At 40.6% G+C, this 20,635-nt stretch overlaps 4 protein-coding genes and 1 long non-coding RNA gene across 5 annotated transcripts in view; 2 read left to right on the top strand and 3 right to left on the bottom strand.

Moving 5' to 3' along the window:
- Positions 1–20,635, top strand: part of LOC117770083 (double-strand-break repair protein rad21 homolog A-like) — a 951,093-nt gene that overhangs the window by 327,741 nt on the left and 602,717 nt on the right. The window lies entirely within an intron of this gene.
- On the top strand, positions 1,573–5,109 carry LOC117770660 (annexin A2-like). The gene is made up of 9 exons (XM_034600313.1): positions 1,573–1,862; positions 2,153–2,192; positions 2,667–2,763; positions 2,901–2,989; positions 3,717–3,807; positions 3,892–3,987; positions 4,072–4,127; positions 4,766–4,873; positions 4,971–5,109. The coding sequence occupies exons 2-9, from the start codon at positions 2,166–2,168 to the stop codon at positions 5,028–5,030; spliced, it is 624 nt and encodes a 207-aa protein (XP_034456204.1). The 5' UTR covers positions 1,573–1,862; positions 2,153–2,165; the 3' UTR covers positions 5,031–5,109.
- Positions 7,874–9,177, bottom strand: LOC117770108. Its single transcript, XR_004615347.1, has 3 exons — positions 8,954–9,177; positions 8,158–8,191; positions 7,874–8,004 (listed from the first exon to the last, which is right to left on the bottom strand). It is a non-coding gene; the product is annotated as an uncharacterized LOC117770108 (long non-coding RNA).
- LOC117770105 (salivary glue protein Sgs-3-like) lies at positions 10,401–12,328 on the bottom strand. Its single transcript, XM_034599164.1, has 3 exons — positions 12,093–12,328; positions 11,233–11,335; positions 10,401–10,620 (listed from the first exon to the last, which is right to left on the bottom strand). The coding sequence occupies exons 1-3, from the start codon at positions 12,141–12,143 to the stop codon at positions 10,442–10,444; spliced, it is 333 nt and encodes a 110-aa protein (XP_034455055.1). The 5' UTR covers positions 12,144–12,328; the 3' UTR covers positions 10,401–10,441.
- On the bottom strand, positions 15,333–17,903 carry LOC117770096 (cell wall protein DAN4-like). The gene is made up of 5 exons (XM_034599151.1): positions 17,765–17,903; positions 16,078–16,560; positions 15,862–16,044; positions 15,797–15,801; positions 15,333–15,724 (listed from the first exon to the last, which is right to left on the bottom strand). Exons 1-3 carry the CDS (start codon positions 17,828–17,830, stop codon positions 15,931–15,933), a joined length of 663 nt encoding a protein of 220 aa, XP_034455042.1. The 5' UTR covers positions 17,831–17,903; the 3' UTR covers positions 15,333–15,724; positions 15,797–15,801; positions 15,862–15,930.

Below are 20,635 nucleotides of genomic sequence, written 5' to 3' on the forward strand. Positions count from 1 at the left end.
GGAAGTGTTGCAGTTATGTATACATAGAGAATATCACATTATCGACTAAATGGGTTGTACGTGTCCAGTTTCTGTCCAGTTTCTCTGTTTTCTTGTTTTTATTGCGCTTTTTTTGTCGAGTTGTTATCAGCTGTATGTTAATATTTGATACTAAAGATATAATGTAAAATGTGATGTTAAAGGGAGTGGTTTTAAAATACTGAAAACAAAAATAAACACATTAAAACAAAGCTGATGGATTGAAAGAATCGTAATTAATGTCACGAGCATTTCTTTATTATGATGTCACCATTGCTTCAGTTTCCACTGTTTGAATTTATCCACGATGTCCAGCCTCTAAAATCCAACTTACTGCAAAAATATATCCTTATTACTTTATGCTCTGCAACTAAAAAAATATATATAATCAATAATATTCAAAAGGGTCAAATTGACCTTCACCTCTTTCCTCGAACAATGGTAAATTACCTCTAATGGTATTTTTGAATTGTTTGTTTGAATTGATATATAACATAGACAGTAAGTAAAGATGGAGAATATGTCTCCACTTCCTCCCACCATCCAGAAATGAAGCCAAAATATCCCAGATACAAAATGCTCGACCAATCACAAGTCCTTATCAAGTGTCAATTATAACATTTCACCTGATTTAAGCATCACATAACTAATTAAAACTTCACTGTTGTACTAACTAACATGACGGGCACCATCTTTGGTTTATGAACTATTCTGCAGCCAGCCACCAGGGGGAGAAAGAGACACTTTGGCTTCACTTTCTGCACTTTCTAAACTTCTGTACTTGAAACTTGAGCTTTGGTGACTTTTTTGTGTTTTAACTGTAACTTTGATTGTTTCTGTATATGTCACGTTTCCAATTTCAGCTGAGAGCATAAATATACTGTTCTTCTTCTTCTCATTAAAACCTGTTCTGAGGGTAAATCTTGAGCAATCACCAGTGAAAGCTGGAGGCACCTTGCTGCAGATCACTGTTTGTAATAACCACACAGACGTCTCATATTTCTTCGTGCTCTGCAGGAGAACACGGCAGGTAGAGGCTGAGCAGCAGGGAGGAGTGGATCCGGGATTAAAACCCATGTCAAGAATAAGTTTCATCATCTTCAGGTAACCCTGTGTTTTCTGTTTGAATTTACTTTATAAAGGGATTGCGTTGTGTTTTCCTCTTCTCTTCTCCGCTCTTTCTCTTTGGACTGAGAGAAAGGGGAAGATGAGTATCGGATTGTTATCACAGACGCAGCCTCTGAAAAGGCCCTTTGTTTACACTCGTGATGCAAAATGCAAAGTAATCTTCAGCGGTTGGAGCCGACGTGAACTCAAGAGAATCAGGTTTTACTCCTAAAAGCAGCGTTCCGCCCTCACTCTGCTTTGTTAACAGGCCCGACTGGCATGTGGTCGGGTGGATTTCTTTATCAGATTTCCTTTTAGAATGACAAAGAACATCAATACCACACATTCTTCAATGAAAGGGGTTAAAGTGCTTTGTCTATTTCCTCATAGATATTTTTTTTGTGGGGGGGGGGGGCACAGAATCTACAGCCCGTGGTCCTTTCACAACAAACATGCAAAACAAACTGGACGGTCTGGATTCCTCATTTGCGAGGAATGTGAGTATTTTACAAGCGGGTTGTCATAGATATGGTGCAGACCAATGGTGTCAGTGGAGAGGTGCGGGGATAGCGGCCGGTGATTGGTCAGAGGCGGCATGGGGGACGAGTCACATGGGTGAGGTGGGAGAAAGGTGCGGCACACTGAGGGCAGGACTGAGACACAGTGCTGATTAGAGGAGGCTGTAAAAAAAAAAAACCTCCACACCTTTCCACAGGCGCCACAGCTTTCTGTTACAGGTAGGAAAAACAAGCATTCTTTGAAAAAACATGTTATTCTGTCTTAACGTGTCTCTAACAGATTAACCTTTAATTTATTATAACTGTTTTCTTTGGATAACTGCTGGTTTTGATTAATACACTGTCTTTAAATCATTCACTGAACAAAATTCAACTTTACTTTTATATTTACATCCACAAATTGGATTTAAATGTGTGTCATTTACTTTAATGTAATTTCTGTATTAATAGAGATACATTTTTTGTATTTTCTTGTTATTTATCTGTATTTGTCACTTTCTTTCTTGCAGGTAAAACAAAACCATGGACCCTGATTATTTCAAATCTTACGTGAGTCGACTTCTTCTTCTTCCCTCTGTCGTTGCATTATTACTTTGTTTACTAAGAAGACTTCAGATAACATAACTGTGTGTACTCTGATCTTCTGCATACTTTTCTAATCTTACACTGTGAAGTCACCGTGTGCCTGAGGCATGCTGGGATGCTGTGATGTCCTGTTTCTCTTATGCTTTAGAGAATAAACTAAACCCAATCAAGAATCAGTGATCTCACATTATAGTCCTGCAGAGTATAACGTAAAACTACCGGGCCTCCTCTCAAACTGCTTCTCCAACCTAGGAGGATAGAATATTTAACATTCTTGAAATTCCAAGTGATAAAAACTGACTTGTATCTTCTTTTGATGCCCTCATGGTATGTGTGTACGTCCATTATCATGTCGCTTCCTTGTCTTGTCACAATCTCCCCTTGTTCCCTGTCACTCGGTTTGCATTATTCATTGTGTTTTGTCTGTGTCTCGTGCAGGACATGTGCTGGGGCACCCTCGGAACAGTGCGACCCTTCAACAATTTCCACCCCGGAAGAGACGTTCAGGAGATCCAGGCAGCGCTGGAGATCAAAGGTACCGCTTTTCAAAGCTTGTGTAGCGACGCTCGATGAGTGTGCAGACAATTCTGCTTTTCTTCCATCTGCTTACACTCTCCGCCCCTGCTTCAAATGCCCATTGTGAAATACAAATGTTCTGTATACCTGGTTCAGATGCGGGGACCCTGGTGAGAATCCTGAGCAATCGGAGCAACGCCCAGAGACAAGAGGTCGTCAGAACCTTTCGAGAGATGACACAGAAGGTAAAGAAACATGAATTCCAGAAGAGCTGTTTCAAATTTCAAAACCTCTGCTGCCTCCCAGTTTAAATATCTCCTGAAATAAACCATGCGACGCTGCGGTGATAATACTGAGAATGTGCAAATGACATTCCCCTGTTTCCTCATCTGCAACTTCCCAGTGTTTGCTGATCAAATATTATTCATACTAAAGGGTTTGAACGCACCCTTGTTTAAAGAACGAGTTCAGAAGTATACACTTCAATAATGTATCAGTGAGTCTCAGTATAGGTTGAGGCAGGGCTCAAGTTAATATGATTCTGTCCTGCACATTCAATTATATTAATAATAGAAACATGTTCATTCTCACGGTGACAGTATGTCAGTGTGTGGTCCGACAACCAGGAACTTCTCTTCAGCTGAAAATCACACAGAGGAACAGAATTAAAGTTTCAACCGTAGACTGAAAATAAAGATGGACGACATGACAGCCCCTCCCAATGTGAAGCCAAATCCTCTTGGTCACCCCCTGGTGGCTGGCCGCAGTATAGGTCATAAATCTCACATATTCACATGATAAATATCCTAATAATATGTTTGTGTTCTAGTTGTGCATTAGGACCAGATTTTAGTCCACATTTTAGTATACGCAAAATAGAGAGAGAATTGAGAGAATCCTTTCAGGTTTGGTGCAGCTGCTGCCTGAAGCATGTAGAGAGTTGACCGTGTTCTCTTGTTGTGACTCTTCCAGGCTCTGATCGCATCACTAAATGGGAAAAAAGCCGATGTGGGACCATGGATCAACATCCTGACGTCCAGAGACACAGACCATCTTAACACTGGTGAGGCTGCAGCAGGACCTTTCTTTTTATTTCATATTTACTGCTTGAATCCGTCCGTTTTCCTGACTTGCATTTTATCCACAGTGTTCATGGGACTGGAGCTGGAGACCGGACAGGTGGTGGAGGAGCTTGTGGAGAAGCGATTCTCTGGAGACGTGCAACAGGGTTTGAAGGTTTTAGGTGAGTGTTGTTGGAGACAGTGTGCACAGTGACTGGTGTGTGAGCGGTACATGTTGATTGGATATTTCTCTATATCCTTGACAGTGGAGTGCATTGAGAGCCCTCATGCCTACCTCGCTAAGAGAATAGCCACCATGAAGGTAAGAAACACACCTTTATATAAAGTTCTATGTATCAGCTGAAGCACAAATCAAACTATCATTACCCATGAATGGATAAATGAATCATTCTTTTTTTCATTCTTTCAGTAATTTAGTTTCATTACTGCAGGAATTGTTTTAATAGCTCTAATAATTCATTCCTCTAGGTGCAGCCATAAAAATATGAAATATGTTTTTGTTGCTTTGCATACTCTATATGTTATAATAGTTTTTAAATGTAAATAGAGTTTAAATGTAAATTTAAATTGTGCTTTATAAATATAAATTATATAAAAATATATATTTTAGAAATAAATTGGACTCTTTCTAATGCCTGGTTTGACTGTTTCATCACAGACAGACGCTTATTACGGCGTAATTCTAAACAAATCAACTTCCTTGTGCTATAACTTAGCATTTTTAATATAACCCTCACTAAACAAGATGAAGCAGTAAGAAATCTGCCATCGTTAAATTTAGTAAGTGTTTCTGGAACGTAATGGACCAACTTCAGAAAACACACAAACGAATTAAGTTTATCCAAATTATATAACTACAATTCAGAACTTTAATCGGACAAAACTTAAATCATTTGTGTCAAATATTAATCTGTTCACACCCGTTTCTCCCTCCTGCAGCCGTCGATAGTTCAGGGGCTCATGGTGTCTCACTCTGAGGAGGATCTGCTTTGCATCCGAACCGCCTTCCTTAAATTAACAGGCACTTCTCTCTACACTGCTCTACAGGTGGGACACACACACACGAACACATCCCTCACATGTAATTCTTTCAAATTGTAAAGTATCTGCATTTTTACATGTGCGCCTCATTGTTTTCCAGCAGAAACAGTTCAAAGGAGATCACCTACAGGCTCTGCTCGCCATCTGTCGATCTGAGGATTAAACTTGCACCAGTGTTTGTTCAGTCATTGTATCAGTCCATAGTAATGCAAAAATAAACGTCATGTTCTTGTACTCCTGTATCTGAATTAATTCCCTGCATTGTATTAAATGGCCCAATGACAAATACAAGCAGGTCAATATTTGATAGTTTTGTTTTATACTTTATGATACACGCATTTTGTTTTTATCACTATTGATATCAACTGCAGTACTTCATTCTTATGTTGTATCTACTTACATGCAGTATTTTTTAATTGTCAACAACGATTGTTCACAAACAATTGTCAACAATAATGAGGTCAAGATTAAATTCATAATTTTGTAGCACATGTGATTTTAGAGGGGGAATATCAGAAGATCAGCGTGTCGTCTGTGTTCAAATAAAGAATGTGAAGCATCTTGTTAAGTTATAAAATATAATATAAGTGGCACAAATAATTAAATACTTCAATTATTACAAATTTTTGGCACATCAGCATCACATATAGTATCAGGAATTTTCTGAACTTCAGGGAGCACAGGTTCACCTTGTTCTTGAACAATGTGTTTGTCTTTATCCTCGTAATATAGTGATTTTTTAAACATAACATTACAACTTAATTATTTAAGTCTTATTCCTTTATCGTCACAATTTGATATTACATTTTATTTGAATATTGTATTTTGTCCCGTCCAAAACACATTAGTAGCCTCAGTCATGACATAACTCTTCCAGTAACAAGTTGTTCCTGATGCCACATCATCATCACATCTATCACATGAAATAACCTGCGTCTTTCAACCTGCAGATTCAACAAACATCTCAAGGTCATCAATACATCTATTTAGGAACAACATGCAAGTGTTGATCATACATGAAAAGGTGCTTAAGCCTAATTTCCCACAGTCCACCAGTCTCTTCATTGGAGTGCACTTGCTTTCATGTCAAGTTAACTTTAATTTACAATCAGTGACATTAAAGAATAAGAGATATTTGTTATTTTCTAAAGGTGAGTTTTCGCTGCTCGTTGCTCCGGGCTAGATCATGTAGAGCAGCAAAGGCACCACAGACACCAGCAGAGAGGCTTTGACTCCTGAGCCTCCACTGGGCGTGGTGGTGGGGCTGTGGGTGGTCGTGGTTGTCGTCGTTGCTGCAGTGGTGGTTGTAGTTGTCTTGGCTGGTGTAGTGTTCGTTGTGGGGGCCATCGTTGTAGTGGTTGTGGCGGCTGGTGTAGTGGTCGTTGTGGGGGCCATCGTTGTAGTGGTTGTGGCAGCTGGTGTAGTGTTCGTTGTGGGGGCCATCGTTGTAGTGGTTGTGGCAGCTGGTGTAGTGGTCGTTGTGGGGGCCATCGTTGTAGTGGTTGTGGCGGCTGGTGTAGTGTTCGTTGTGGGGGCCATCGTTGTAGTGGTTGTGGCGGCTGGTGTAGTGTTCGTTGTGGGGGCCATCGTTGTAGTGTTTGTGGCGACTGGTGTAGTGTTCGTTGTGGGGGCCATCGTTGTAGTGGTTGTGGCAGCTGGTGTAGTGTTCGTTGTGGGGGCCATCGTTGTAGTGGTTGTGGCAGCTGGTGTAGTGTTCGTTGTGGGGGCCATCGTTGTAGTGGTTGTGGCAGCTGGTGTAGTGTTCGTTGGGGGGACCATCGTTGTAGTGGTTGTGGCAGCTGGTGTAGTGTTCGTTGTGGGGGCCATCGTTGTAGTGGTTGTGGCAGCTGGTGTAGTGTTCGTTGTGGGGGCCATCGTTGTAGTGGTTGTGGCAGCTGGTGTAGTGTTCGTTGTGGGGGCCATCGTTGTAGTGGTTGTGGCAGCTGGTGTAGTGTTCGTTGTGGGGGCCATCGTTGTAGTGGTTGTGGCAGCTGGTGTAGTGTTCGTTGGGGGGACCATCGTTGTAGTGGTTGTGGCAGCTGGTGTAGTGTTCGTTGTGGGGGCCATCGTTGTAGTGGTTGTGGCGGCTGGTGTAGTGTTCGTTGTGGGGGCCATCGTTGTAGTGGTTGTGGCGGCTGGTGTAGTGTTCGTTGTGGGGGCCATCGTTGTAGTGGTTGTGGCAGCTGGTGTAGTGTTCGTTGTGGGGGCCATCGTTGTAGTGGTTGTGGCAGCTGGTGTAGTGTTCGTTGGGGGGACCATCGTTGTAGTGGTTGTGGTGACTGGTGTAGTGTTCGTTGTGGGGGCCATCGTTGTAGTGGTTGTGGCGGCTGGTGTAGTGTTCGTTGTGGGGGCCATCGTTGTAGTGGTTGTGGCAGCTGGTGTAGTGGTCGTTGTGGGGGCCATCGTTGTTGTGGCAGCTGGTGTAGTCTTCGTTGTGGGGGCCATCGTTGTAGTGGTTGTGGCAGCTGGTGTAGTGTTCGTTGTGGGGGCCATCGTTGTAGTGGTTGTGGCGACTGGTGTAGTGTTTGTTGTGGGGGCCATCGTTGTAGTGGTTGTGGCAGCTGGTGTAGTGTTCGTTGTGGGGGCCATCGTTGTAGTGGTTGTGGCAGCTGGTGTAGTGTTCGTTGTGGGGGCCATCGTTGTAGTGGTTGTGGCGGCTGGTGTAGTGTTCGTTGTGGGGGCCATCGTTGTAGTGGTTGTGGCGGCTGGTGTAGTGTTCGTTGTGGGGGCCATCGTTGTAGTGGTTGTGGCGACTGGTGTAGTGTTCGTTGTGGGGGCCATCGTTGTAGTGGTTGTGGCAGCTGGTGTAGTGGTCGTTGTGGGGGCCATCGTTGTAGTAGTTGTGGCGACTGGTGTAGTGTTCGTTGTGGGGGCCATCGTTGTAGTGGTTGTGGCGGCTGGTGTAGTGTTCGTTGTGGGGGCCATCGTTGTAGTGGTTGTGGCAGCTGGTGTAGTGTTCGTTGTGGGGGCCATCGTTGTAGTGGTTGTGGCGACTGGTGTAGTGTTCGTTGTGGGGGCCATCGTTGTAGTGGTTGTGGCAGCTGGTGTAGTGTTCGTTGTGGGGGCCATCGTTGTAGTGGTTGTGGCGACTGGTGTAGTGTTCGTTGTGGGGGCCATCGTTGTAGTGGTTGTGGCAGCTGGTGTAGTGTTCGTTGTGGGGGCCATCGTTGTAGTGTTTGTGGCGGCTGGTGTAGTCTTTGTTGTGGGGGCCATCGTTGTAGTGTTTGCGGCGGCTGGTGTGGTGGTGGTTGTGGGGGCCATCGTAGTAGTTGTTGCGGGGGCCATCGTACTAGTTGTTGGCTCAGAGGTGGTTAGTCCTTGAGTCTGATTGGAAAAAGTGATAAAAAATATCATCTGTCTGTGTCAATTGACTTGACTAAAAACTAAAAAACTACCTTAAGGCTGAAACTGCCTCACGAAACAAAAGAAAACCTGAAATCTAAACCCATAAAGTCATAGCAGATAAAATCCAGATCCACCATCAGCACAGGAGACCTGTTTATTATTCACCCAGAAGTTACAGTTAGAATTGAGCTGCTGCAATAAAAGAAAACAGAATCCTATGATAATGATGTCAGATATGGAACAATTTTAAAATATCCCTTTTTTCATTTACTTACATTTTTATGTATTTGGATCATAAATTCAAGTATGAAACACAATATTTTAAATAACCAAATAATACTTTTTTCTCAATCATTCTGTATGTGCAGAATTAATCTGTTCTAAACCCTTCTTTTCTGAAACTGTAAAAGTTTCCTGTAGTTATTGAGCCTCGGTAAATACAGAACCCAAACTGGAGAATCCCTAGTCATTGCCTTTGTCGCCTGTTTATGAATTTATTAAAGTTTATTCATATTAAACGTGTCCAAATTGCACCAAATTCAACACTGCACTTCCTTAAGCCGATAAAATGAACTGATCTTGATATGTGCATGTCACGTACAGACAGACATGTTCCATCAACATTCAGAAAGTTTCAAAAAGAAAGAAACAATTTGGGCATTAGTTGAAGTTGAAATTGAAGCTCGTTCAGAGGCAGAATCATCCACAATGAGGACACTTTAAAAAGATACGAATAGTTACCTGTGCTAATGCCAGAGCCAGTGCGCAAAATCCCAGAAGCTGCATCTTCATGGTGGAGAGTCGATGTTACTGAAAATGTCCAGCACAGAAGGAGCGCTGATGATTTCTCCAGAAACAGAACTGTCCGGTTTCAGGAAGGACAGGTGTGATTATACGACGACCTGGATCTCGGAGCTTGGACGAGGGTGTGAGGAGAGATTGTGCACGTGTGTGTAGAGGGCACGAAACCTTTTATGAGCCCAGCAGTAATGGAAAATATTCTAAGGGATATCGGCCCATGGTTTAATTTTTAACCTTGATTAATCTATATGGCATCCCCTGTTCTGATGCAGATTCATAAAGGGCGGGCGCAGTCAAAGAACATCCAATGAATTGAAGAGAAATTATTCATCCAGGTGGATAATTGACAAATTATTATGAATAAGTACATCCCCTTTTCCCTATTTCCTTGTATGTGATCTTGCGTTATTGGATAAAGGTCATCTTCATTCAAGTAAAAGATTGAGGAAACAAAAATGGTTGGTTTCTTAGATTGAACTGATTAAGATCTGCTCTGCATCCGAACCGCCTTCCTTAAATTAACAGGCTCTTCTCTCTACACTGCTCTACAGGTGGGACTCACACATGAACACATCCCACATATGTAATTCTTTCAAATTGTAAAGTGTCTGCGTTTTTACATGTGCGCCTCATTGTTTTCCAGCAGAAACAGTTCAAAGGTCATTTTCTGAGAACAGTGCAAGAATAAATTCATAATTTTGTAGCACATGTGATTTAAGAGGGGGAATATTAGCAGATCAGCGTGTTCAAATAAAGAATGTGAAGCATCTTCTTAAGTTATACTTATAATTAGCACAAATAATTAAATACTTTAATTAATAAATACAAATTTTTGGCACATCAGCATCACATTTAGTATCAGGACTTTGAAAACACTGAGCAGGAAACTGAGTCTATTCTATAGGCAGAATCACACAGACTTGGTCGAATGCAGGGCTCTCAGTTTTATTCGTTTTGAGATCAGTTAAGAGATTTTGGATCCAGAATGAGAACTTCAGGGAGCACAGGTTCACCTTGTTCTTGTTTGTCTTTATTCTCGTAATATAGTGATTTTTTAAACATAACATTACAACTTAATTATTTAAGTCTTATTTCTTTATCGTCACAATTTAATAATACATTTTATTTGAATATTGTTCCTGATGCCACATCATCATCACATCTATCACATGAAATAACCTGCGTCTTTCAACCTGCAGATTCAACAAACTTCTCAAGGTCATCAATACATCTATTTAGGAACAACATGCAAGTGTTGATCATACATGAAAAGGTGCTTAAGCCTAATTTTCCACAGTCCACCAGTCTCTTCATTGGAGTGCACTTGCTTTCATGTCAAGTTAACTTTAATTTACAATCAGTGACATTAAAGAATAAGAGATATTTGTTATTTTCTAAAGGTGAGTTTTTGCTGCTCGTTGCTCCGGGCTAGATCATGTAGAGCAGCAAAGGCACCACAGACACCAGCAGAGAGGCTTTGACTCCTGAGCCTCCACTGGGCGTGGTGGTGGGGCTGTGGGTGGTCGTGGTTGTCGTCGTTGCTGCAGTGGTGGTTGTAGTTGTCTTGGAAGGGACGGTTGTTGTGGTGTTTGTTGTAGTGGTGTTTGCAGTTGGGTTGGAAGGGACGGTTGAATCGAAGGTCCCAGGCGTGGTTGTTGTGGTGTTTGGGTGAGTGGTCGTGGTTGTAGTCATGGTTGGGGGGGCCATCGTAGTAGTGGTTTTGGGTGCCATCGTAGTAGTTGTCGTGGGGGCCTTCGTGGTAGTTGTCTTGGGGGCCATCGTAGTAGTTGTCGTGGGGGCCTTCGTGGTAGTTGTCTTGGGGGCCATCGTAGTAGTTGTCGTGGGGGCCTTCGTGGTAGTTGTCTTGGGGGCCATCGTAGTAGTTGTCGTGGGGGCCTTCGTGGTAGTTGTCTTGGGGGCCATCGTAGTAGTTGTCGTGGGGGCCTTCGTGGTAGTTGTCTTGGGGGCCATCGTAGTAGTTGTCGTGGGGGCCTTCGTGGTAGTTGTCTTGGGGGCCATCGTAGTAGTTGTTGTGGGGGCCTTCGTGGTAGTTGTCTTGGGGGCCATCGTAGTAGTGGTCGTGGGGGCCTTCGTGGTAGTTGTCTTGGGGGCCATCGTAGTAGTTGTTGTGGGGGCCTTCGTGGTAGTTGTCTTGGGGGCCATCGTAGTAGTTGTCGTGGGGGCCTTCGTAGTAGTTGTTGTGGGGGCCTTCGTGGTAGTTGTCTTGGGGGCCATCGTAGTAGTTGTTGTGGGGGCCTTCGTAGTAGTTGTTGTGGGGGCCATCGTAGTAGTTGTTGGCTCACAGGTGGTTTGTCCTTGAGTCTGATTGGAAAAAGTGATACAAAATATCATCTGTCTGTCACTAAAAACTAAAAACTACCTTAAGGCTGAAACTGCCCCACCAAACAAAAGAAAATCTAAACCCATAAAGTCATAGCAGATAAAATCCAGATCCACCATAAGCACAGGAGACCTGTTTATTATTCACCCAGAAGTTACAGTTAGAATCGAGCTGCTGCAATAAAAGAAAACAGAATCCTATGATAATGATGTCAGATATGGAACAATTATGAAATATCCCTTTTTTAATTTACTTACATTTTTATGTATTTGGATCATAAATTCAAGTATGAAATACAATATTTTAAATAACCAAATAATACTTTTTTTCAATCATTCTGTATGTGCAGAATTAATTTATCTACTGCAGCGTCTGTTCTAAACCCTTCTTTTCTGAAACTGTGAAAGTGACCTGTAGTTATTGAGCCACAACAAATACAAAACCCAAACTGGAGAATCCCTAGTCATTGCCTTTGTCGCCTGTTTATGAATTTATTAAAGTTTATTCATATTAAACGTGTCCAAATTGCACCAAATTCAACACTGCACTTCCTTAAGCCGATAAAATGAACTGATCTTGATATGTGCATGTCACGTACAGACAGACATGTTCCATCAACATTCAGAAAGTTTCAAAAAGAAAGAAACAATTTGTGCATTAGTTGAAGTTGAAATTGAAGCTCGTTCAGAGGCAGAATCATCCACAATGAGGACACTTTCAAAAGATATGAATAGTTACCTGTGCTAATGCCAGAGCCAGTGCGCAAAATCCCAGAAGCTGCATCTTCATGGTGGAGAGTCGATGTTACTGAAAATGTCCAGCACAGAAGGAGCGCTGATGATTTCTCCAGAAACAGAACTGTCCGGTTTCAGGAAGGACAGGTGTGATTATACGACGACCTGGATCTCGGAGCTTGGACGAGGGTGTGAGGAGAGATTGTGCATGTGTGTGTAGAGGGCACGAAACCTTTTATGAGCCCAAAAATGATGGAAAATATTCCACGGGATATGGGTTCATTTTTCACCTTGAATAATATATATAGCATCTCCTGTTCTGATGCAGATTCGTAAAGAGTGGGCGCAGTCAAAGAACATCCAATGAAACTGAAGAGAAATTATTCATCCTGGTGGATAATTGACAAATCTACCTTTTCCCTATTTCCTTGTATGTGATCATGCGTTGTGGGATAAAGGTCATTCTCAACCAGTCAAATATTGAGGAAACAAAAATGATTGGTTTCTTAGATTGAACTGATTAAGAACAGCTCAGATTAACTATTAAAACATCACATTACTTATCGTTTGAGTTTTCACACACTGAAATTAAGAATCATATTGGTTTGGCTCCTCTGACACAAAAGCTGTGACGTCCTTGTGTCCAAGTCTAATTTCCTCAACATTGCTCTAGGTTTCGTTTTTAAAAATCTGATCAATATATCACCATGTTTTAAAAGTGGCCTAGATAATGTCATACCTTTATAACCTAACCTTTTCATTTTCATTTTCCTTTTTATCGCTCTTACTTTTATTATTTTGTGATCAGAGTCAGAGTCTTTTGTCTCTGCACCTGCTGACACGTGGAAGGATTGTTCATTCCTTATCCTTCACACTTATTTTATGGACCTATTAGGTCATTAAACTGTACAGTGAGAGGTAATGATATTAAAATCTGATGGTATAGCTGATAATCACACTAATCTTTCTACATGGAAGTTTATGATTATAATTTGAGGAATATAGAAAATGAAATACATTTGCCACTTTAAGGGAAATATGAGTAAGATTAGATGTGGTCCAGTATATTTCTCATACTGTAGCACAACAAAAGCTCTATTTCTATGCCCCTGTTTCCTCAAACTATATTTTATCATACAATACAATGCAATATAATACAATACAATGTGTGGTCTGAATATCTGTGTCGTCCAACAGAAACCTGCTGGGGAGCATATCCATCATCCACAATGTATTTTTGAAGATTTGCTTTTAATCACTTTTAACCCCCTAATCAAAGCTCTTTTTCTATTTGATTGATTGATATTGCAAAAACAAATATTACATGTTGGTATAACACATTTTTGATTGTGAGTATTCTTTTTATTTATACCAATATGAAAATAATTTAATGATAATATGCAAAAAAAAAACTGTTGCTTCAAAGATAAAGAAAAAAGTGTTGGAATGAGTAGATAATGTCATGTGTTTTATTTAGTAGATAATTTCACATGAGACAATTGATAGATCTACAGAATATAAAAGATCTGATTTCGGATACATTTCAATTTCATATATCAGACAGAGCAGTGATCCAAGAAATACAAATACACTTGCTTGAACTCGTTATGATTCAATGACTTCACATATCAACGGAGGATGTGAGCCGTGTTTGTTAATCAGTGCCGAGTCTATCAGTGCAACTCGTTAACCATTTCTTCAGCTCATAAACAACCTGAATTTAGTTCAACACAAGCAACTGAAAATCTACTTCCTCTTCAGCAAACATTGTAAACTAACCCCCTCTCTGAGCCTCAAGGGGGCGCTCACTGCCAAAGTGCTAGGAGAACAGAAGATCCCAGCAGGAGGGTGACGGAGGTGAAGATGTGGCCCTGTCCGTTTCTGGTGACCTGGTTCTCGGTGCTGGTGACCCCTGTGGTCCAGGTCACCGTGCTGCTCGTGCTCATCTGGTTACTGGTGTGATTGGCTCCTGCAGGGTCGTTAGTGGAGCTGTAACTGGGCGGCCAGGTTGTATTGGACGTGTTATTGTAAGTCACTGCTGTGGTTCCACCTGATGTTGAATTCTGGATGAGGAGAGGACGAGGAGGCGGACAGAGAAATGTATGATACGACGTAGAATTGTAATTCGCACAAGAGCATATTATATTGTCAAAACTATTTTTTTTTAAATGCTTGTGGCAATATTTGAAAAATAATACAGCAGAATATAAAAGATAATGACATTTTTTACTTTATGACCTAATGGTATATATCAGAACCTCTATTATTTTGCTGTTACCCCTGTTGAACTACAAAAAAACCTATAAAATTAGGTTATATTGATATTTCTATATACTTATCTATGTATTATTATTATTATTATAAAAAATATACAAGGTATTTGGTTTTATGTCTGAGTTTGTGAGGAAGATTTATACCTGCGTGCAGACACATTCCAGCAGAGCCAGTGAAACCAGCACCAGGACAAGCGTCTTCATCCTGGATGAAATATGATTTCCTCTTCAAGCTAAAGCCGGAGGAAGCTTTTTTAAAACTTCTTTAAGGTTCAGCTTTGTCGTGTCAGTCGTGTGTGTCCTCTCGGGCTTGTGAGTCTTAGTTTTGTAAAATGTGTTGTTTCCAGAGGATCTTATATAAGGCATCAGATTTTTAACTTGATACCTGTTTTCTGTCCGGAAGTCTGACCTCAGTCTCCACCCCAGTGATGACCCACAAATGCAAAACTTCTCCTCAGGGCCAAGTGATATCAATCAGATGCATGTTAACCTCTCTGCTGCAAAGCCAATTTATTTTTTTATACTTTCTATCTAATCTTATGTCAAGTTTCAGAAACAAATTGATTGCTAACTTCCTTATTCCATAAAGTGCAATAAAAGAGAATAAAGAGTTCCTCAATAAGATTGCATCATGAGCTCTCAATTCTTCTTGTTACTGTGCGGATAATTCATTTCATTCAGATGGGAGTATGGTAAATCTACAAATATACATTGAATATACACTGATATCTGTAGTTATGAATAGATTTATTAACATAGGAAACATTTAAACCTCACCCCGGGTTTTAAAACAGGGTGATGAGGGAAATTTATCAAACTTCAATGTTAAAATTCACTATTATTTTAGGATAACTTTCCTTATTACCATTTCCCAGTTGTTTCAGTTGTGTTTGTTGTTCAACCATGGTTTTTAATTCTCCATTTGTTTGTACCCACTTCGTCCAAAGAAAGCAACATGAAAGCTTTGTTTAAACCACTTAGATTTATTCCCAAAAATGTTCACTCATGCTTATTATGCTCCACATGATTTATCAGTCATACAAATATACGCAGCAGAGCCATTACAGCATAAGGAAACAACACATCCCAGGTGGAGCAAAACAAACATCCCGAATTTAAATGTGATGTTTGAATATGATCAAAATATTTAAAATCTAATATCTATTCCATTCAAATGAGGTGGCGGCTGTGATGCTAAAATCCCAACTGAAGTTCTTGTAGGATCCAGCTGTTAACATTTTCCACATCCAATACCCATTTACTGACCAATTGATTTGCCATAAAAGAAACAGAGAAATTTCACATCCACTCTTCTATATTGGCATTTTGTGAAATACAGTTTGAACATTTGAAGTATGAAGTTATAAAACATTTATAAAGATGTCGTTCAGCACAATTGGTCAAAAGAGTTCTTCATAGCATCAGTAGGTCAAATGTGTGCCAGCCATAGACAAAACAAAAATTTTTCTGAAAAAAATACATGTGATTTTTTAAAAACCTTTAATATACAGCATAAGATGATTTTTATGATTTAATGAGAAGGAGAAAATTTGCGTCGATTGCACATTTTCAGCCCTGTGCGCTGTAGATTAGCATGGAAATGGCCGGCACCAGCAGTTGACTGTAGCACCCAAACAGAGAGTCGCAGCCTCTCATGGCTGAACTTGTTGGCTTGATACTGGACGTCACATTTGTGGGGGCAGCTGTGGCGGTTGAGGACGCGGGCGGCCTTGATGTGCTGCTGGTGTTGGATGGAGCGGTGGAAGTGTTGGGTGCTGTTGGTCGGGTGGTTTTGGATGGAGCAGGGGAAGTGTTGGTTGCTGTTGGTCGGGTGGTTTTGGATGGAGCAGGGGAAGTGTTGGGTGCTGTTGGTCGGTTGGTGTTGGATGGAGCAGTGGAAGTGTTGGTCACCATAGGTCGGATGGTGTTAGATGGAGCAGGGGAAGTGTTGGTCATCATAGGTTGGGTGGTGTTAGATGGAGCAGTGGAAGTGTTGGTCATCATATGTTGGGTGGTGTTAGATGGAGCAGGGGAAGTGTTGGTCATCATAGGTTGGGTGGTGTTAGATGGAGCAGTGGAAGTGTTGGTCATCATATGTTGGGTGGTGTTAGATGGAGCAGGGGAAGTGTTGGTCACCATAGGTCGGGTGGTGTTAGATGGAGCGGTGGTAGCATTGGTCGCTGTTGTTACATTTAGTCCCTACAAGAGAAAACAACCGTTTGCATCGCAGAAGAGATGTAATGTGATTTCTATGCATCTGTGCATGTAGTTCTAGTTTTATTTGTTCTGGCTTAGAGATAAACATCATGTAAATTTGTCGATTTTGATGATGATTTTTAAAATGTAATCTTACAATATAACAACAATATGGCACTAGGCATGAAAACACATGTATATATATATATATAACCCATATGGAAGAATAAATTATATATCTACAGGGCTATTTTTTCTTTCCACGCTCTGCTCTCATCTTCACATAACACCAGTGTTTCCTTGTCGGTATCAAACTTTGAATCGAGATAAAACCTTCCTGCAGAACTCTGAATCTCTGTAGCCACACCACACTAAGTTCAAGCACCTGCTGAACACAGGAGGTACAAAAAGACATGAACCACACTTTGCATAATGCTGTGGTTGATGTGGGCCTGCAGCACATTAAATGGATTGTACTCTGTACGATATATATTTGTCCCCTGAGCGCCTGTACTGTATCACTGCATCTTCACTATATTTGCATCTGTCTCTTTCCCCATAGACCCTGGTTGGAGGAATAATAAAGTAATTTCACTGACACGCTGTTGAAGTAATACGTTTGGTAACAGTCCGTTTTCAGAGGATTTATTGCAATGTTGAAATCTCCTTTTTTTGTTTTTTAACGTAAACGAGCCATTTTTTTAAGTAACTTTTTTGTGATATTTCTTTCTCTATTGCTAAAACCTATTGAAACAACATACATATGTAAAGATTTACATAATTACAAAGTCAATAGCTTATCTTCAGTTGAAGTCTGATACTTCCTCATTGCTTGAGCCAGTGTGATAGAGATTAAATTCAAATTTGCACATGGCTGAGAAGGCTCGTGTGATATTAAATAACACACAGGCCTTTTGGTGGCTACTGTTTTCCAGTTTAATAATGACTTCCCTGTTGCAACAGAACAATTTAATTTATGCGTATATCTATTATTAATGAGTTACTTCTTTGTTGGAGTTTTTCTTTTTACCTCCGTTAATCCCTGACTAATTTGAAAGTGTCCACACCTGAGATACAAAAAAATCCAGAAGAATCCAGCCGTTCAAACCAGTGTCCACTAATCAGAGATGATGAACTGTTTCACCATCATTTCTGAATGTGGACATAAACTCAGGTCACTTATCCCACTGGGTTTTATTTGTCTTACCTCACTGCTGCCCAGGAACGTGGAGGCCAATGAGACACAGAGGACAAGCATCCCTGACGTCTTCATCTTGGTTTCAGATGTTTCCTCGGTACGTTATGGCCGTCCCCACCTTCCCGTCTGTCCTTTTATACCAGCTCCCCATCACACTGATGCTGATAACTGTTAAACAGCAGGAAGCGGTGAGCAGGAGAAAACTCCTACTGTGTACACTGATTATACAGTGGGACCATATCACAGGATATATTATATTACAACATCTTATCCCTAATTATTCAAATTCATGTCAGAGAAATGGGTGTTCAGGATGCATGTTTACTTTTCTGGCTGTCCTGCTGAAATATGTATAACATTACATAACATTATACATATACATGTCTTACAAAACTCACTACGTTTCTTTCTGTGACACAGTATAACAGTTTCTACTGTTTTATTAGCAACTAAACTCTGACCAGGATCATGCCTGATGTGTTCTACAGTGTAGAGTCTGGTTCAAACATGAATTTAACTCACTCACTTACACGTATGTTCAATGACTAACATATTTTATTGGTGCTACTTTTAATACAGATGATTTGTATTTTCATGTCCTCACAGCCTGAAATCCCAGATTTTTAGAATATAAGCCTCTTTTTATTCAGAGCATTTTGATGTTGAAGCTCAGTTAGAAACTCAACGTGTAATGTAAAAGAAACATCCTGGAAACTTTTACTTACTTTTATATTTTTCCCACCCCACTAAACATGTCTGTGATGAAAATGTGTTTGGTTTCACCTTGCCTGTTGACCTGCAGCTAGAGGAACGTGCCCCTGTGATATTTAGTTTTTGATATTAAATACAAATACATGAGGTAAAACAAGCGTCTTATCATTTTTCTACAAAACATACCAGTGATGTGACTGCTTCAGTGTAACACGTTGGTTTTTTGTGAACACCATTGGCTACAAGTGTTTTTAAGCTTGGGAGGGTTTCACTTTTGAAAGGAATATGCCACGTATGTGTCAACAGGTTTATTGGATCCAATTTATCTTCCTATAAAACTCTTGTCTGATCTATTTTTAGACAAAACTAAACACATGATCCGTCTCGTATCGATTTTATTAGGTTAAAAGACGACAGAGATAAGACGGTGACAGAACGGCTTCAAGTCATAACAACTCTCGCCGGGACTGATACTTAAAACCACTACAAAGCAGAGGATTAAAGAAAAAAATATGTATAGATATACTGTCAACATAATTACTATACCTATACTATATCTATACCTACATCAGACTAACTGACATCCTCTCACTTTTATCTCACAAGTGGAACCACACTGGTTCCTGTCACCTGTTGGCTCGCTGCAGTGGAGATGAGATCACACACAGCCCTTTGTGGTGCTTTATCAGCTGTGTTATTTCGGTGCTGAATATTTCCTGGTGTCCGACGTTTTAATGTCTCACTCAGATAACCCGGAGCTCTGTGTCGTCAGAGCTACTGGACACTTCCGTGACTGAGTATTTTTTCGACGTACACCATCAACCGCTGAGGTCATTAAGTAAACATTAAACTCCCTGCTTTGTCCTCCCCTTTGTTTGACATCTTTTGAGTAACTGATTACCTTGTGAAATGTTTTATTGTTTGGCAGGTACATTGAATTTAACCATAAAAGATGTGACAGTGCCCCCTGAAGAAAGATTGGTCTTTATACGTTTTATTTGGTGCTCAGAATGTCAATCACATGAACCGTGAATGACAGTGGAATGAAAATTCCATCACAATTCAACCAATAGCTGTTAGAATGGAAGATAGAATGATTGGTTGGTTGGTCACAGTTGGTTGGCTGGTTGCAGTTAGGGGTTAGTTGATTGATTAGTTGGTTGGTTAGTCTGTCTCCACCTTGGCTGGAGATACGTGCTCCACCTGATGCTGATCCTGCTGTTAATTATCATCAGTGTGTTGCTGTGACCTCTGAGTTACAATAAAACTGAAGCTGTACAATAATTTATGAAAACAGTTTTACACAAACATAAGAAGGAAGCCGAATAAAGACATTGGTTCAGCGTTAAAACGGGATACAACAGACTTAGTGTACTCTCCGTTTCAAATCATTGGCTGACATTGAAGTGTACAAAAACATTTATTTTTCTTGGACACCAACAAATGATGCATTTCAACACTTAACATTTAAGCTTTTATCAAATGCTGATACCAAAGTGTATGTGGTAGCTTTAAGGTCAACCAAGGCCCTGTCAACACTGAACCGCTGCACATGAAAAACAAAACGTGCTTCCTTGCCACTTCTAGCCCATCACAGTGACTGCAAGCTTTGATCTCATGTAAACCGTGGATTACGTCAAGTGTTTCAACAAACAGAGAAAGAAGGAAAGAAAGAAAGAAAGAAAGAAAGAAAGAAAGAAAGAAAGAAAGAAAGAAAGAAAGGAGGTCAGCACGTGAATGACTTGTGATTCACCATTACTGGACCTCATTGGTCCGGCACGGGCAGGAAGGTAAACAGGTTTCGCTCATATGACTTTCATCTAACATTTGTCTACTACTGTATGATAAGATTATAGTAATATTTGCAGTACTGAGTATTCGTTAAAAAGCTCCATCAATCTCAGTGACAAATTGTATTCAAACTCATGCTATCTGTGTTTCCCATGTCATGTAGAATACAGCATTCTGATGATAATATTCTAATGAGTGAAATTCATTTGCAGGTGTGATAAATTTAAATATGTTGTAGGAATGTTTATGTGTGTTTTGGACGTAGTTGTACTTTGAATAAGTGCTTTCATTTCCTGCTCCATTGTACTTTGTATAAGTCAAAACTAGTTCCACTCGCCTACTTCAAGTGAAACATATTTGGCAGTTTGATTTGAACAA

The sequence above is a fragment of the Hippoglossus hippoglossus genome, chromosome 11 (genome assembly GCF_009819705.1).
Source record: "Hippoglossus hippoglossus isolate fHipHip1 chromosome 11, fHipHip1.pri, whole genome shotgun sequence".
Classification (NCBI taxonomy): Eukaryota; Metazoa; Chordata; class Actinopteri; order Pleuronectiformes; family Pleuronectidae; genus Hippoglossus; species Hippoglossus hippoglossus.

Coding starts and splice junctions, on each gene's coding strand:
- LOC117770096 (XM_034599151.1), bottom strand. CDS start 17,830: ATGAAGACGTCAGGGATGCTTGTCCTCTGTGTCTCATTGGCCTCCACG. Junction 16,561..17,764: donor CGTTCCTGGGCAGCAGTGAG/GTAAGACAAATA, acceptor TTTCTCTTGTAG/GGACTAAATGTAACAACAGC. Junction 16,045..16,077: donor CATCAAGGCCGCCCGCGTCC/TCAACCGCCACA, acceptor ACAAATGTGACG/TCCAGTATCAAGCCAACAAG.
- LOC117770105 (XM_034599164.1), bottom strand. CDS start 12,143: ATGAAGATGCAGCTTCTGGGATTTTGCGCACTGGCTCTGGCATTAGCA. Junction 11,336..12,092: donor TGGCTCTGGCATTAGCACAG/GTAACTATTCAT, acceptor TTTTCCAATCAG/ACTCAAGGACAAACCACCTG. Junction 10,621..11,232: donor TACGATGGCCCCCAAGACAA/CTACCACGAAGG, acceptor CCAACCCAACTG/CAAACACCACTACAACAAAC.
- LOC117770660 (XM_034600313.1), top strand. CDS start 2,166: ATGGACCCTGATTATTTCAAATCTTAC. Junction 2,193..2,666: donor CTGATTATTTCAAATCTTAC/GTGAGTCGACTT, acceptor TGTCTCGTGCAG/GACATGTGCTGGGGCACCCT. Junction 2,764..2,900: donor GGCAGCGCTGGAGATCAAAG/GTACCGCTTTTC, acceptor TACCTGGTTCAG/ATGCGGGGACCCTGGTGAGA.